This window comes from Papilio polytes, unplaced genomic scaffold, assembly GCF_000836215.1.
Source record: "Papilio polytes unplaced genomic scaffold, Ppol_1.0 DF823688.1, whole genome shotgun sequence".
Classification (NCBI taxonomy): domain Eukaryota; kingdom Metazoa; phylum Arthropoda; class Insecta; order Lepidoptera; family Papilionidae; genus Papilio; species Papilio polytes.
The window spans coordinates 1,637,670-1,654,951 of record NW_013525516.1 but is presented as its reverse complement, the minus strand read 5'-3'; the positions used below and the strand labels follow the sequence as shown (position 1 = coordinate 1,654,951).

The 17,282-nt window shown below is 37.0% G+C and overlaps 1 protein-coding gene across 1 annotated transcript; it reads right to left on the bottom strand.

Annotated features, from left to right (window-relative positions):
- Nucleotides 1–223: 223 nt before the first annotated feature.
- LOC106104397 (ribonuclease 3) lies at nt 224–17,103 on the bottom strand. The gene is made up of 19 exons (XM_013284441.1): nt 16,039–17,103; nt 15,759–15,840; nt 14,895–15,102; nt 13,532–13,667; nt 12,784–12,939; nt 11,842–12,062; nt 11,117–11,244; nt 10,372–10,501; nt 9,360–9,525; nt 8,816–9,023; nt 8,120–8,360; nt 6,776–6,996; nt 5,786–5,917; nt 5,037–5,208; nt 3,484–3,665; nt 2,626–2,790; nt 1,979–2,139; nt 1,450–1,595; nt 224–875 (listed from the first exon to the last, which is right to left on the bottom strand). The coding sequence occupies exons 1-19, from the start codon at nt 16,956–16,958 to the stop codon at nt 457–459; spliced, it is 4,194 nt and encodes a 1,397-aa protein (XP_013139895.1). The 5' UTR covers nt 16,959–17,103; the 3' UTR covers nt 224–456.
- Between the last annotated feature and the right edge of the window lie 179 nt (nt 17,104–17,282).

Genomic DNA, 17,282 nt, shown 5'->3' with positions numbered 1-17,282 from the left:
TGAAACATTTCTAATTTTCTCTGTGAATTCCAAATGTAATATCCTGTAAATCCACTGAAATCTATAAATAAATTGGTATAAGTTTATTTTACCCCCATTATATGCTATTTTAACGCTGTTAAGGTTAGCAGCAGTGGTAAACATTCGAACTAATAGTAGTGGGATGTGACCTTTTATACAGATCAGTAATAAGAACATATTTCAAGTTAAATAAAAAGCAATATTTGATTTGTTTTATTTTATTTCCACTAAATTTAAGTGTCGTACACTTTTATTATCTAGTTAAATTTAAATAGCAGTTTATATGCAACAATCATCTCTATAACAGAACATTGATACATTCCGTCTCGAAGTTTCGGGCGAAAAACAACCGTCACATGAATTCCACTTAAAACTACACAATATCTAAAATAAATTTTCTAACATTTAAACATTGCATCACAATATAAAGCTTACTTAAATAGAATCATTTGTATCAGTATTTTTACATTTCTCTTTCAACTGTTCGTATTTATTAGTTTTAATGAAGTCTTCTTTGGTCTTCTCCATTTCTGTAAGAAGGCTGCTGACGGGCAGAGTTTGCGCGTCATCGGAGTCGGGGTCGGGGTCGGGGTCATTATCGGGGTCGCTGACTAAACCTGAGTCTTCTCCAGATCTGTCGGCGCGTTCGCTCCCTGCGTCGGTGTCGGTGTCGGTATCGATGTCGGTGTCGGTGTCGCTGTCTCGGCGAAGTCGGTACGCGCGCGGCACTCGCTCCCAGTCCCGACTCGTCTCCGCACTTGACGGACCAGCGGATACCTTCTTACGCTTGTTCTTCTTCTTTTTAACACTCTTCGCTATTACTCTCTTCTGATGATCCAATTGCGGGAATAGTTCTGTATTGTAACAATTAAATATTTTATTATTCAAAAGTAAAAGGCTTTGGATTTTTCTATTTAGTATCTAAAACATTACAAGTTCTCTAATCGATTTTTTGTATTGTAAGAAGTACAATAATCTAAGGGCTTTAAAGTGCTACAGCGATGCATTATCTAAATTAATCTCCCTTTTCTATCGACTACAGCCGATTTAACTCAAACTCTAGGGTAAAGGTGAGGAAATTATTTAATTAATTACTCCTAATATAACGTACTGAGTTCGCCTAACTTATTAAAAGCATAACAGCAAAATAATTATGACAATTGTATAAAAAATGAGGCAAGTGTATAAAAATAAGACAAGTGTATATAAATACGACAAGTGTATATAAATACGACAAGTGTATAGAAATACGACAAGTATATAAAAATATGACAAATGTATAAAGGTATGACAAGTGTATAAATGTTAGACAAGTGTATATAAATGTGACAAATGTATAAAAGTATGACCAGTGTATAAAAATATAACAAGTGTATAAAAGTAAGACAAATGTATAAAACATGACAAGTGTATAAAGCGTATATTCACCGTGCGCGGAGTTGAGCGCGAGCTCTGCGGCGTTCATCTCCGCCTCCTGTATGGAGTGTCCGCGCGCCGCCGCCAGCCGCGCGCCCCTGAAGTACACGCCCACGGAGTACACGCGCGTGTTGGTCGGCCCCAGGCACTCGATCACCCTGAACACAAATAATACATTTAACAATGTTCTTGTTTACAAAAATTAATTAATTAAAAATTACTAAAGGTCGCCGAAATGAAAAAAAAAATATAACATTTCTGTGTTCCAGCTACGTTCCCATCAAAATTGGTCCACCAGTTCCGAAGATTACTCGCAACTTGCAAAAAGACATTTAAAAAATTGGTTTTTCGTTATTATTTCTCGAATAACTTAAAATTTTGGTAGCAGATGCCGTTGTAACCTAACCGACTGTGAAAATACCTAAAACAAATACGTACAAAGAAAGAAGAAGTGTACTTTACACTTCTTTTTTCTTTGTACGGTAACAATATATAAAACTTTTACAATGAAGATTATGGAGGCAGAAGTTCCAAAACATACTTATACAAAGGTATATCTGGCTCGCCACCCTCCATGGAGCGCAGCGTGAGGCAGCACTGCTGCAGCTTGGACTTGGGGTCGTTCCAGTCCTGGTTCAGGATGAACTCCTGCAGGCGCGGGAACAGGCACGCGTTGCAGAAACCCTGGCAGTACTCCAGGTTCTGCACAACAAACACAAGGACTAAATAATAAGTTAAGAGACATTAAAATCTCTTCTAGGAACATTAGAACACTATAACATGAATAATTAAAATACATAGATTTTAGTATATCTGTCACACGACAATTTTATAACTACCAGTTAAAAATCTTAACTTGTTTTCACGATTTTCATGGTATTATTTTTATTATTCTTTATTTAACACTTTTGCACATATAATATTACAAGAAAGCTAAAATTAAGGTATCATGAAGTTATTCTAAAAAACAGTAACCGTGTTATTTATTCATTTGTTAAAATCTTACATAAATAAAACAAAAATGATAAGTCTAAAGAAGACTAAAGAAATAACAAATGTAAATGTACCTAAATTAGTTAAAATCTCTTTCTACATTAACAAAGTTATGTCCAATTTATATTATTCCAGTTCAGCTAGGAAAGTCGTGCTGGACTGGAATTGTATAAACTGGGTAACATTAATAGTTACCTTGTCAATATAAAGTGCGCCGAGGAATGCCTCCAGCAAGTCGGCCTTGTGTTTCTTAGTGGTGGGCTTCGCTTTAGGGTTGTTGTAAATGGCGTAGGCAGACATGTTGAGGTCGTCGCACACCATCGCCTGCGTGCGCTTGTTCACCAACGACGAACGCAATAACTGGAAACATTAAATAAAATTGTTATCTATAGTACACTTACGAAACGCTTTAGGCTATATATTTTGAGGCTATTAATAGCAGAGAGCAAATGTAAATTGAAAAAAAAGATGTTTCAATAGCAAAGAATCAAAGTTGCTACGGTTGCTTAAATTCAGCAATTAGTAAAAGCAAAACATTTAGAAATATTTACGGTTCATCTAGCCAGTAAAGATGGTCAGTAGCGTAAAATAATGTGAAATTTTGCGCCAGTAAAAAATCTATGCCTGGCAAGGCAACAGTCCAATTGTATTGGCCTAGTGCAAACACAAGCATAATGCATGGTACACACTTTGGCAGTAGAGTTGGACAGTTGCGCAGTCAGTCACAAATTGTATGGACTCACTGGGGTCAGTTATCGTTCACACTGTGCCGGTTATTGCTAGCTGTACCAGTGAAGTGTGTACCGCGCTTTACGTCAACAAATTGTATGTGTGTATTTTTGTGTGCTTTGTTTCTATGTGTGTAGTTAGTATGCCCGGTTACCCTTTCAAATTATAAGAAGCTACTTGAGTGCAAAGGAGCCAGCTGAAAACCTACCATTTTATAATATGTTGTCTTTAGAATATGTCCGTTTGTTTAATTTGTTTTGTTTCTTTTTTGTAGCAAAAAATACTTGTGATTTGTGACAATAGGAAGTCGTGTTTGACAATTACCGAGAGATGTCCCTCATGGTGGTCGGGGAAGTGGCGGTACAGCCTGTCGGAGACGACGAGCTGCAGCACGGTGTCGCCGAGGAACTCCAGGCGCTGGTTGGAGCCCAGCGTGAGGTGCGTGAAGCCCACCGAGCGGTCCGTGAACGCGCGCGCCAGCAGCCGGATGTGCTTGAACTGGACACCTACACAAATTATTATCTATATCTTCTTCTGTATATGTCTAAAAAAAATATTTCTGTTATTTTTAATCTGTGAAAATTTTAATATTAAATCTTGAATGTTTATTCTAAAATGTCATTGTGAATACATGCGGTTTATATTGTTAAGTGAATTAGGAAGATATAATATCGTTTCTTTATTAAACTAAAGAAAAATCTACATAGGAGTACAACTCATTTTATATCTATTCAGTTAAAAAAACTAGTGTCTAGTAATATCGAAACAATAATCTTTGAAGATGATGGTTTTGCGCTGTTGATAACGAAAAACGGATTTATAAAAAAAAAATGTATGTCTGTCCGTCAACCGCCTTTGTTCAGGGTAATCTCACGCCACCGCCGAGGTGTTGCTGTCGAGCTTGCGAATGCTCCGGATGTGTTCCGTGAGCCTGGTTTTATTGTTGCGCCTCGTTTTTCCGATGTAGTTCTTACCGCAATCGCATGGAATTTCATAGACTCCAGGGCTGCCCAGAGGGACCTGGTCTTTAGGGGACCGCAGGATTTTCTCAGTCAGGGGTCGGAAAATGGTCCTGATGCTATATCTCCGGCGTAACAGGTGACCAATTCGGTCCGTTATCCCCCGCACGTACGGCAAGTATGCCGGGACACGCTCAACATTTTGGCCGTCATTTGCTTGATGTGTTTGCAAGGCGGTAACTCTGCCGCCAATTATAGCCGTTGCTCTCTAACACCTGTCGTACGTGTGACAATTCCGACTCAATAAACTGTGGATCATGTGTGATGCCGAAGCACACGGTTGATCAAAGTGCGTGGTACTGACGACAGATGTGAGGGGTGATGGTGTGAATCGGCTCCTAAGTAACGATCTGTGTTGGTCGGCTTTCTGTATACCGTATGTACAAGATTTCCAGTGGGTTCCCGCTTTACTAGAACATCCAAAAACGGAAGAGTTCCGTCCATTTCCTCCTCCTTTGTAAAGACAATCTTTGGATGTATACTGTTCAAATGGACCGACAACAAGCTTAAGCTTTGTCTTGTAACAATAGCAAACACATCATCTACATATCTCCACCAGTATCTGGGTTTGGTTGGGGCCGTTCGCAAAGCGTTATCCTCTAAATGTTCCATAAATATGTTGGCCACAACCGGTGCTATTGGAGAGCCCATAGTCACTCCGTCCAACTGCAGATTGCAATAGTGCCTACACCGAATGTTATCACGTGAGTTTAGCCGTGTTATAATTTATATAGACGGGCATGTTATAGGTTAAAGGGTTTTTTTATTTCCGCGTTGTCAATGTGACCAGACCGCAATCTAGAACGGATGGACCGATTGCGACGGAATCTTTGTTGCAGTTGTGTGTAGTGAGCATACCAATGGAGGCTTCGAACTCCGTCAACTTCTGCAGGAACTCGAAGTCCTTGATGTAGTTCCTGTCGCCGAGCGGCTCCTGCTCCTGCAGCGGGTGCAGGCGCTCCTTGCTCCACACGTCCAGCAGCGCCGGCGCGCCGTGCCACAGCGCCATGCCGAACACGCGGTCCGTCACCTGCCACCGCCACACATTCAAAACAAAATTAGAGGAGACAGAACACCTCACTTGACACATTTTTTACATCGTCAACATGTATCCTCAAAACTATTAATTTTATTCATATTAATCTATACTAAAATTATAAAGCGGAAAAATTTGCATTTTTGTATCTATTGAAATAACTCTCACCGTTAGAAAGGTAATTTATCTGTAATATGGGCTATATTTTAGGCTATATAGGCTTATATTTTTTTATTTCACGAGGTCGAAATCGGGCGGAACAACTAGTTAAATAGTATATTTAAATGTTTATATTTAATTTAATAACACTGTTTAGTTTCTTCTATAAAAAAAGAAGGACCTTATTTTGTTAAATGTACAAGTACATGAGGTGGTATTAAATTTGACAACAGATATAGTACGTTTCAAAGAAAGTACCGGTGAAGAAATTTTGTTCTAACTCAGTGTGAGTTGCATCAAGTGTCTAATCACAGTCAACTCGGATCTATTTTCTAAATGTTTATATATCAAGTAGTGAAAAGTTTAAAAGCTGGCACGTGCCAGTAAGGCGGCGTGCCAGCTACTGGCTCACCTCCAGTCCGGCGTCGAGGAAGAGCGCGCCCATGAGGGCCTCGAAGCAGTTGGCCATGGCGTGCCGCATCACCAGCTCGCGGCACAGGTCCGAGCCGTGCGCGTACAGCATGAACTGCTCCAGCTCGATGTTCTGTACATTATAATATTTTTAACTTTAATCTTGCTTGATGGCAGCTTGTAGCTTATGGTCCCTTTCCCACATGGTTTTTTTTTCAATTCATTTACCCCCTAAGTTTATTAGCGTGAAAATATATAACCTAAAACGTGTTGTAAGTGTAGGGCTTTTTATTAGAGAAAGAAGTATTCAAAAATATGCTGTGATTGCTGACATCCTACGCCACAAAGTAGTGTGTTTACGCTGTATTACACTAGTAAAGAAGTATAGATATAGTTGGAAGTATAAATAGACGAACTGTTGCCCGCGTCTTCGTCCGCGTGGTATTAGAAAAAGCTACGTATTCCTCGGGAACCGGACATTGCTCGGGGATGAAGCTTATCCCATGCGTACTTTAGACTTTGGTTTATATCTGTGATAAATTTCAATAAGATATGTCGAACAATTGCAGAATTATCGAGTAAACATTAAAATACAAAATTAATGCATCCCAGGGGAACCGTAAATATTTCCGGGATAAAAAGTAGCCTATGTGTTCTTCCAGACTATGCTTTACATCTGTACCAAATTTCATCAAAGTCTGCTCAGCCATTTAGGCTACAAACACTAACAAACATCCATCTAAACTTTCGCATTTATAATATTAGTATGGTTACACAAGCTTTCGCCCGCGACTCTGTTTGCGTGGATTAAAAAAAAAACCAAAAGTGAGTAGCCTATACGTTCTTCCAGACTATCATCTACATCTGTACCAAATTTCATAAAAATCTTTTCAGTCGTTTAGGCTACAAACTCTAACAAACATCCATCCATCTAAACTTTCGCATTTATAACATTAGTAAGAAGTAAAACAGTTAAAATGTTCATATTAACCTTGGCTAGTTGTGCGAGATGTTGGTTCTGCACGATGGAGGCGCGGTAGGTGGCGAGCCCGCCCTCCGCCAGGCCGGGGAACATGCGGAACAGGTGTATGGAGGAGAGGAACTCCACCACCGCGTCCCCCAGGAACTCCAGCCGCTCGTTGTGCTTGATCTCAGACTCCGTCTCGCTGCGCTTGCCGAACCGCGACATTATGTTGATTAGCGTCACGATACCTGCAATTTTGAGGTTATATTATTACAACTATGAGCAAAATTTACAAAAATCATACTAATATTATAAATGTGAAAGTTTGGATGGATGTTTGTTAAAGTTTGTAGCCTAAACGGCTGAATGGATCTGGGTGAAATTTGGCACAGATGTAGAGGATAGTCTGGAAGAACACATAGACTACTTTCTTTTGTTTTTATTAATACCTCGCGGACGGAGTCGCAGGCGGAAGCTAGTAATTAAAATAAAACTTTGTACTTGTATTTTTCATATACTTTTGAAGGCGTACAGATTATACAGGTGTTTTTCCAAATATTTTTATACTTGACTAATCGTAGTTTGAAACTTCATTCATATGAAATTAAAAAATATCAACATTGAAGGAGTTTTTGAAATCGGCCAAGTAATTTTAAATTATTTCAATACTATATGTATTAAAATGTATTAAATACAAATCTTTCCTCTTTATAGTATTAGTAAAGATTCAGAATCATAAATCTTAGTAATTTACGTGTTCTTCCAGACAGTCTTACATCTTTGGAAAATATAATCGACAACCTTTCATGAGTTTCAGATATACTTAAAAACATCCATCCATTTATAAAAGTAATAAGAATTTACTACTTAACATCTATATTAATAATAAAAGAGAATTGTATTTCTCGAAATCAAAACTGAGTCGATTTTAAAAATTCATTCACCATTAAAAAGGTTCGTTATGTAATAGGCTATGCTTTTTCACTATTTGTTAAATTCACACAGACAAAGTCGCGAGCCACAGCTATCTATACTATTATTAAGAGAAAAAATTGTTCTTTAGTATTTGAATAACTCAATAACTACTAGGCCGATTGCTAAATGTTTTTGAGAAGTTAATAGCTACGTTATCACTGAGTAACATAGGCTACATTTAATTTCCACACAGACGAAGTCGCGAAGAACAGCTATCTAGACTAATATTATAAAGAGAATAAAATGTATTTTTGTTTTGGAATAACTCAAAAACTACTGGACCGATGTTTTTAAATTATTTCTCTATTTAAAAGCTTTGTTATCACTGAGTAACATAGGCTACATTTAATTTCCACACGGACAAAGTCGCATGAAACAGCTAATAAGACAAGTGACCTTTCTTCCTAGTATAATGTATCCTGCGGTCGCCGTACTCGGGCTGGCGGATGCCGCAGTTGGTGAGGCTGTTGCGCGCGTGGTCGGGGTTGGTGCCGAAGTTCTCGCGGTAGGAGGGGTGCGTGAAGGCCGTCTGCAGCAGCAGCCGCTTCTTGAACACGTAGCCGATCTTCCTCTCCAGGCTGTCCAGCGACTTGTGGAAGCGCAGATGTCTCACCAGCACTGGGATTAACATCGCGTGCTGGAATGCAGGGAACAGACGAATTGAATACTTCCTGCTTTTGGGAATTCGGTCAAAAAGTAAACTGGATTCGCATCTAACCGCGATGTGCGTTTATTATGTAAACAAACTGCGGTAGTTTTTTAAATTTTTTTATTTTACTTTTTAAAAATATTATAAATGCGAAAGTTTAGATGGATGGATGTTTGTAAAAGTTCGTAGCCTAAACGGCTAAACTGATTTCGATGAAATTTAGTATAGTTATAGTGGATAGTCTGGAAGAGCATATAGGCTACTGACTTTTTTTTTTAATTTATTCTAGGAGACGAAGTTTCGGGCGAAAGTTAGTATACAATATTAGTTAGATTAAGGCATATTTCATTGGAATCCGTTCAGCAGTTTAGGCTACAACTCTAACAAACATCCATCCATCTCAACTTTGACATTTACAATATTAGTATGATTGCTGTAGTGACCTGCACGACGTCGCACATGAGGCCGGTGGTGTGGAAGCCCTGCGAGGAGATGGCGACGGTGACGTCACGCTTCATCTTGGTCTGCGTGCGCATCTCCTGCAGCTTCGCCTCCTTGGCGGCCAGCTTCTGCCGCTCCTTGTACGACGGCTTCGCCATGTTGGCGATCAGGTGCCGGTACTTCACGTAGTAGCGCCACGCCTTTTGATATCTGAATTCATACATAAAAAATATCACAAATGAAGTACTTTTTGAATTTAAGACAAAGAAGCTCGATTTTCATTATGTATGCGTGTGAGAGAGATAGAAAGAGAAAATTATGTTCCTTATAGTAGGTACAAAACTTTTTTTATTGATTGTGCTTTCAGACCTTCAGTATTGCCATGTGAATTCTTTTTAATTTCTACTTTTGTCTATTGCGGAAACATTACAAATACAAAGAAACACCTTGGTAAAGAGATTTGTGAGCACATACGAAATGTTTATTCAACGTAAAGTGTTTATGAAGGGGGAACATGCATTATGTTTACAATGTTTAGTGTCTCACTCAGGGTTGCCGGCGTAGCTGAGCTGCGGCGGCCGTATGCCAAAGTGCACTATCTCTGGGTAGTAGTCGAGGGCGCCCTTAGTGTCCCTGCCGGCGGGCGGGCTGCGGTCCAGCTGGTCCACGCGTACCGAGCACGGCTTCTTCCCCGGGTACGTCACTATCATGCCTGATTTACAATAAAATCTATTTAGAAAAATTCTATCACAATCATTTTTTTTTAATTTAAACGATCATTATCAAAACTTGGTTTCAAAATTAAGGCATTTTAGTTAAATCATACACATTTAAGCATTTTAGTACTGGCATATCCCAGCTACTGGTGAATAGTAAATACTTAATGAAGTAGTAACTGGCACATAACATATATAAATGGTGCTAAATATATACACATTCCAGTAAAATTGGATAGATGTTTACATGCCAGTTTACAAGACAGTACGAGACAAGACATGTAATTGTCAAGCTTAGTATCCCTTTGATTCCCCTCTCTAATTGAGTAAATCAACGACCTTGACAGCGTTGTGCTCGAACAAATAATTAAAAAACCATCAAAATGTAAAATTAATTTGAAATCGGCCCTGTTAAAACAACAAATATGTAATGCGTAAATTAAAATAATCTATACTAATATTATAAAGAGGAGTGATTTGTGTTTTTGTATGCATTGTATTGGCTCGGGGGCTGCTGGGCCGATTTCAAATTCTTTCACCGTTGAAAAACAGTGTTGTTTGTGAGTAAAATAGTCTAAGTTTCTTTATTATTTTTTATATGTTATAAACTAAGCGACCAGTGGTTACACATAAATCCTGTGGGTTTCAGTACCACTTATAACGTCCCTTATTGTACTTTTAAATTTATGCTTTCGTCTAATAAAAAAAAAAAATTAAGCTGTAACGCAATTTAATATAGTGCTAGTAATTTACTAGCTACTAGCCTGCCAGTTAACATTTACATATGCCTTTAGTAAGGTTAAGGTCCTAATAAAAAAAAATAAAAAAAATATAAAACATACCTTTAATTCTATCAACAAACTTCTGCCATTTATAATGATCCATAGAGTGCACCTCCTCCAGCGTGTCGGGAGGTATCAGCAGACCGCTCTCGTCTATTAAGTATTTTAGTACTTCGCACATCGATAAAACCTAAAATTAAACATATTTATTGCTATTAAACCATATAACCTCAAAAGTATATAAACAAATGTTTAAGGGCCTGTCCCACTACTGGCTGATAGAGGCTCAGATAGTTTAAAAGTGACATGAAGTTATTTTAATCACATATTTTAGTTGTTGGATTGTTATCTGACAATTTACAACAATTGTGAGATAGACCCTAAGTCTAAGGAATAATAAAATTAATGAAAACAGAGATGCATTATCTATACTGATATTGTAAAGAGGAACGATTTGTATTTGTGTATATATTGAAAAAACTCAAAAACTACTCGACTGATTTCAAAAATCTTACGCCATGAAAAAACTGAGTTATCAGTGAGCAACAGGCTATTTTTTTTAATGTAACGCGGGCGAAGTCGCGAGCAACAGCTAGGTATGTGAACAAAAAGAATGCATGATATTTTATGTTAAAATAAAATTTTGCAATTATTTAAAAAATATACAATTGCTAGGTAATTGTATATTTTATATTTAGGGTTTTAACTTTAGGGTAGACTCCGAGCGCCTCGGTGGGGACGTATAGTGAGCTGGTGATGATGATGATGATGTATGAATATTTTAATAATTTATAGTTTGTCTTACCTCACACCCTCCTTCAGGTAAGTATCGCACAAACCTCGGCATAAAATGAAACTGCGAACAAGAAGTGTCCGTCGCTTTCCCAAGATCTAAATCGACTAATTCTAATAACTCGTAGAATAAATATTCCTCTGAAAACATACAATCACACATTGTTTATTTATGTTAAATTATTCATCTATATCTATACTAATATAATAAAGCGTTAACACACACTACTTAGTTATGTGACTGTCAGCAATCACAGTATTTCTATGTAGAATTATTTGTTTTAATAAAAAGCCCTACACTTATGAGACGCTTTAGGTTAAATATTTTCACCCTGTTAAACTTAGGAAGTAAATAATATGCAAAAAAACATCAAGCTAGAAAGAGACAATAACTAAATGCTTACATCAAGGAAACAAGGTTGCCATGGTAACGGTAATTGTTAATTGTTATCAAAAGACTTTGTTGTCATTTGTGCATTTGAATATTGACATTTGCAACTGAATTTCATAAATGTAAACAGTACAATAAAGATTTGTATTTTTGTATGTATTGAAGTAACTCAAAAACTATTGGGCCAATATTAAAAAGTTAGAAAGGTAATTTATCTGTGAGTAAAATAGGCTATATTTTTTAATTTCACGCGGGCAAGGTCGCGAGCAACAGCTAGTAATTTATATACATAGAGTAAAAATTACATCAAACTACTTTAAAGTGAGTAAAAACATTAAATCACTTACCGAATAGATCCAATTCCTGTATAGAGAAGTTCTGAGGCGCGGGTTCTTCTACATACAATATCGTGTATTCGATATTGAACCTTATCACCTTGCAAGTAGGTAGCTTTGCCAGTTTGTAGTGAGAGAACATTGAAAACCCGGAGAAGAGGAACTCATGTTCATCGTGAGCTATGATTGTTGGTGCCTTGATCAGGAAGTTTGTTGGTGGAGACACTGTTATTCTAGAAAAAGCAAAGTAATGTTTAATAATTTTAATATTTGAAACACGGGTACATATTTAAAAGTAACAATGGACATTTGATTAAATATAAAGAATCCTAGGAAGCCTATTTTGCTGTCTGGTTCTAAATGAATTGAATTTGTTTTAATAAATTTCTAAGCCAAAATCATAGTATGTCAAACATTCTTTTTGGACATTCTCACCTAAAGAGAATGCAAGTCAGGCATTAGTAGACTATGTAAGGAGTATTCTTAATTATTTAATATGAGTGTGCGAAGAGAGAGATTTTCCGTATTCTATTAACAGCTCACTATACATCCCCACTGAGGGACTCGGGGGCTACTCAAAATAGGGAGACTGCTAGTCAAATTATTAAAAAGTTTAATGTGATAGAGATTTTTCTATTTTGTCTATTTCTGCGGTATCAGGTGTAGCAAAACCTGTATAACTATGGAGGAAAGATCTGTATTTTTGTATGTATTGAAATAAATCTAAAACTACTGATTTATGTTATGACAAATACAAATACAAACACACTTAAGCTACATTGTTTATTGTTTTATTAATTTCACGCGAATGAAGTCGCGAGCAACATCTAGTCATATATACATATTTTATTCACACTGTAAGTGCGATACGTACCAGGTGTTATAGACCTGGTTCAAAATGTTAACCACTGAGCCATTATTTTTAATTCGACGCAGACGGAGTTTGTCTATTACCTGTAATGGTATAGTTTGTGAATGTTGCTCTGCGTGGGCACACACTTGGGGTGCGGCTGCTCGCCGGCGTACACGCCGTGGCGCATGCCGAAGCGGCGCGCGCGAGCACTGCAGCGGCACAGCGGACCGCCGTTCATCTCACCTGTGTTGTTAAACCTATACAGAAACAAACAAACTGGTGACCTTACTAATCTCACTAATGCGAATAAATGCGAAAGTTTAGATAGATGAATGTTTGCTGAACGGATCTCGATGAAATTTGGCATAGACATAGAGGATAGTCTGGAAGAACGCATACAATATACACTTCCTTTTCTTTTCATTTCATGTGAAAGCAAGTGTGATGTAAAGCAAGGTGATTGTTGTTGAGGGATAAAGTTGAGATAGTTGTAATATGATCATACAGGACATGTTTTAAACCATTTTTAGTTGTTAATCAGCTATTTAACCTTTTCCTTTGAGTTTGGTTTCTATCTCTACATGGAATACTAAAAAATATGTAGAAAATATCAGTCTATAATTATGATAATCTAGAAGAACTTTTGTTATGAGTATGTACTAGTAAAGGTTAACTAGAAGGAGATGGATGGATTTTGTGGAAAGATATAATCAAGAACAAATATGACAGAAGATAGATTAATCTGGAGGATGAACCTGGTGCATTAACTCTAAGGTAGTATGATAAGGATGGGAAGATAATAAGGGTTTGTAAAGTCTGGATTATTAAAATTTTCTGCAATCAACATACCACATTTCAGGATGAAGGCGCCTGGGATGGCTCTGTTTTCTCTGCAGTTCCATCATAATTCTATCAGAATATCCTTGTAGACCATCTTCATCTAGACATTCATCACTGTCTGATGATGATGAACTTTTGTCATCCACTAAAAATCATTAAAAACTAAATAAAGTATTTAAAATAGAATTCTGTTAAAAAAATTTAACTTGTTAGATTCTAACATGAAGGAACTATTGTGTTAATATTTTATAGATTGAGATCCTAGACCAGGATGACGACACCTATATTCTAAAACTTCACTATTATCTGATTAGATAATACTCGTTTGTGATGTAACTGAATGGCCATTAATTATCCTGTCCAATGGGGCAGTTACGGGCTATCACACTCTGAAGTTGGTAAAAAACACACCTAAGTTCACTTATTTTCACAAAGCTGATTTTCACATATGTGTTGGAGACCACTGTAAGAATTACGAAACAAATATTGGCAGACAATTTCCGTGGGCCGTTTTCGAAGACAGACGATTTAAAGTTGCCAAAAATTTGACTAAATTTTATTTATATTTTCTAATGCTTGATTTTTACATATTATACTCCGGGGCCTATAAAATACCCCCTGAAAGAAAGCAGACATTTTTGATGGGGCAAACGGCGTGCAGACATTTTTAGTTACGCGTGGCTCGTAATACTAAAACGTAAACATTGGAACTTTTCTTATTTTCAAATGCTTGATTTTTAGATATTATACTCCAGGGACTATAACAATACCCCCTGCAAGAAAGCAGACATTTCTGATGGGTCAAACGACCTCCCAGACGCATTTATTATAGTATTTTTACTCTAACCAGAGTGTCTATCTCCTTACAGGAGATGTAGTTAAAGTCCCTGGAGCATCATATATAAAAATCAAGCATTAGAAAATAAAAATAAAATTTAGTCAAATTTTTGGCAACTTTAAATTGTCTGTCTTCGAAAACGGCCCACGGAAATTGTCTGCCAATATTTGTTTCGTAATTCTTACAGTGGTCTCCAACACATATGTGAAAATCAGCTTTGTGAAAATAAGTCAACTAAGTGTGTTTTTTACTAACTTCAGAGTGTGATAGCCCGTAACTGCCCCATTGGACGGGATAATTAATGGCCATTCAGTTACATCACAAACAAGTACTATCTAATCAGATAACAATAAAATTTTAGAATATAGGTGTCGTAATCCTGGTCTGGGATCTCAATCTATTAGAACATATTTATGCTCCATAACTCAAACTTTAAATTCAGCCTCTGTAAGTCAAAGTTTATATCTTGAACTTCTTGTTAAATTATAGTCAAAAAGTTGGGGTTTTTAGTACTTTTATGTAAGTTACACTCACTTCTATGTTTACAAGCCTTCCCTCTTGACGGCCTCAATGGAGGCAATTCATCCACTTCAGGTCTTGCTTTCCTTCCTCTTTCTATTAATTCCTTAAAGAATGTATTGCAGCGTTTCTCTAGTTTACTTGTTTGCATCACACCTACGCCATCTGGTGCCGGTTTGTAGTACAGTTCAGCTGGTGAACTTCTGTACCACATTTTTGATGACTGAAAGATACCATATACAAGACAAATTAATCTATATCTATAGTCCATACTTATATAAAGGGTGAAGATTTGTATATAACATACATATGTAGTCATTAGTATCTGATTTAAAAAATACCTTTTGCTATTAGAAAGCTAATTATCACTGAGTAACATTCACAGTTTTTCTTTAATTACACATGGATGAAGTCAGGGACCTAAGCTCAGAACCCACTCAAGCAAGTTGTTTTGTTTTACTTCAAGTAAATTCTTGGTCACAGAAAAAAATGTTTTCAGTCTTTGGTTGATCGATGGGATATAAAGAAATTAAGATAACCTAATAAGGTAAGGATCGATGGGATATAAAGAAATTAAGATAACCTAATAAGGTAAGGATCGATGGGATATAAAGAAATTAAGATAACCTTATTAGGTTATCTTAATTTCTTTATATCCCATCGATCAACCAAAGACTGAAAACATTTTTTTCTGTGACCAAGAATTTACTTGAAGTAAAACAAAACAACTTGCTTGAGTGGGTTCTGAGCTTAGGTCCCTGACTTCATCCATGTGTAATTAAAGAAAAACTGTAATAACATATACCAATGCATAGTGTTTTCTTGAACCATTGAATTTAATAGTCAAATTACCAAGAGTCAATTAAAGAAATTAAATACCTCTTCTTCATCAGAATGATGTTCCCTAGACCACTGTTCCATTTTTCTTATAAACTCTCCGGATGTTTCACAGTAATTTTTCCTGAAACAAAATAAAAGGGAAAGCTTTTATTACATCATGGAATCAATTTATAACTTACAAATAATTGTTTTTTGGTTTTTATTAACTAGGTATAATTTCTGTGTAATTTCTATTCATATATTACACTTTACATCTTGCAAATTGGAATATTATAAATAGTTTATCATTTTCAGCATATTACTTATTTGTATTCTTTACCTGTAGTCTTCTAAGATCTTCTCACGGTCAGTTAAAGGTTTTTTTGGGATTGACTCACGGTAGTAACTGGGAGACCTCTCTCTAGTTCTGCTATGTGAATGGGATTCTCGCCTGGATCTCTCAGATAATCTACTTGGAGATCTTCTATCCCTTCTATCTCGAGAATCAATGCTTCGACTATGACTTCTGTAATCTCTATAGTGTGGGCTATGTGACCTCTTGTAGTCATATCTTCTGTCACGCTCACGATGATCAATGTATCTGTCCCTATCTCTATAACGGTCATAATGCCTCGATGGACTTCTAGATCTCCTGAGTTCTCTATATTTTGCCTCTTTGAATTCTCGTTCTTTCCTTCTTTCAGCACTATAGTCCCTGTCTCGTCTCCTCTCTCTTTCATAACTTCTTTCCCTGTCATAACTTGATTCATGTCTGGAATATCTTGACCTGGAACTACTTGGCACATCTTTTGAAGGGTCTTTTGGAACATCTTTTGGGATATCCTTTGAAGAACTAGATTGTTTATCTGTCGAAGCATGTTCCTTTCCTGATCTTCTAACCGTTTCAGTTTTGCAAGCTTTACTGTAAGACATTTTCCCCTGGTGTCCGTAACTAAGTTGACGATAAGGATAGCTTGTGGGATTGTTAGGGACGGGGAAAGAGGCGGCAACAGAACTGGAAGATGGACGATAGGGGGCAACAGGAGGAGGGACATTCAAAGGTGGTAAACCTGCTGGCATGTTCAAATAGCGCTGCACGTTTTGTGACATATTAGATCCGAATGGCGGAGGACGGCTATAATACTGAGGTGGTGGTACCGGAGGAACAACCGGTACAACCGAAGGAGGTACCTGAGGTATAGGTGGAGGTACATTAAGGGAAGGAGGAGGAATGTTGTAATTAACTGGTGGTATCGACATTTGTCTCTACATCCAATATTCTTCTGCTTAACCTTTATGTTATTAAATTAAAAGCACTTATAGGATAAAACTCTTTAAAATCAACCCCAAGCAACATAAGTTTGACATCAACTTGACACTTACGTTTTGACATATTTGTGGTTTGTGATTTTGACAGATTAAAAATTGTCAGATTGTCTCTTGACAGCGTTGCCAGCTAAAAAGGATTGATAAAACTAAAAGCTTATTTTAGCTCCCGTTATTCTAAAACGTTGAAGGTGCTGATTTATTATTTCATTTGTTAATTTATTATTTCTCTATTTTCTTAGAGTAGTGAACACAAAC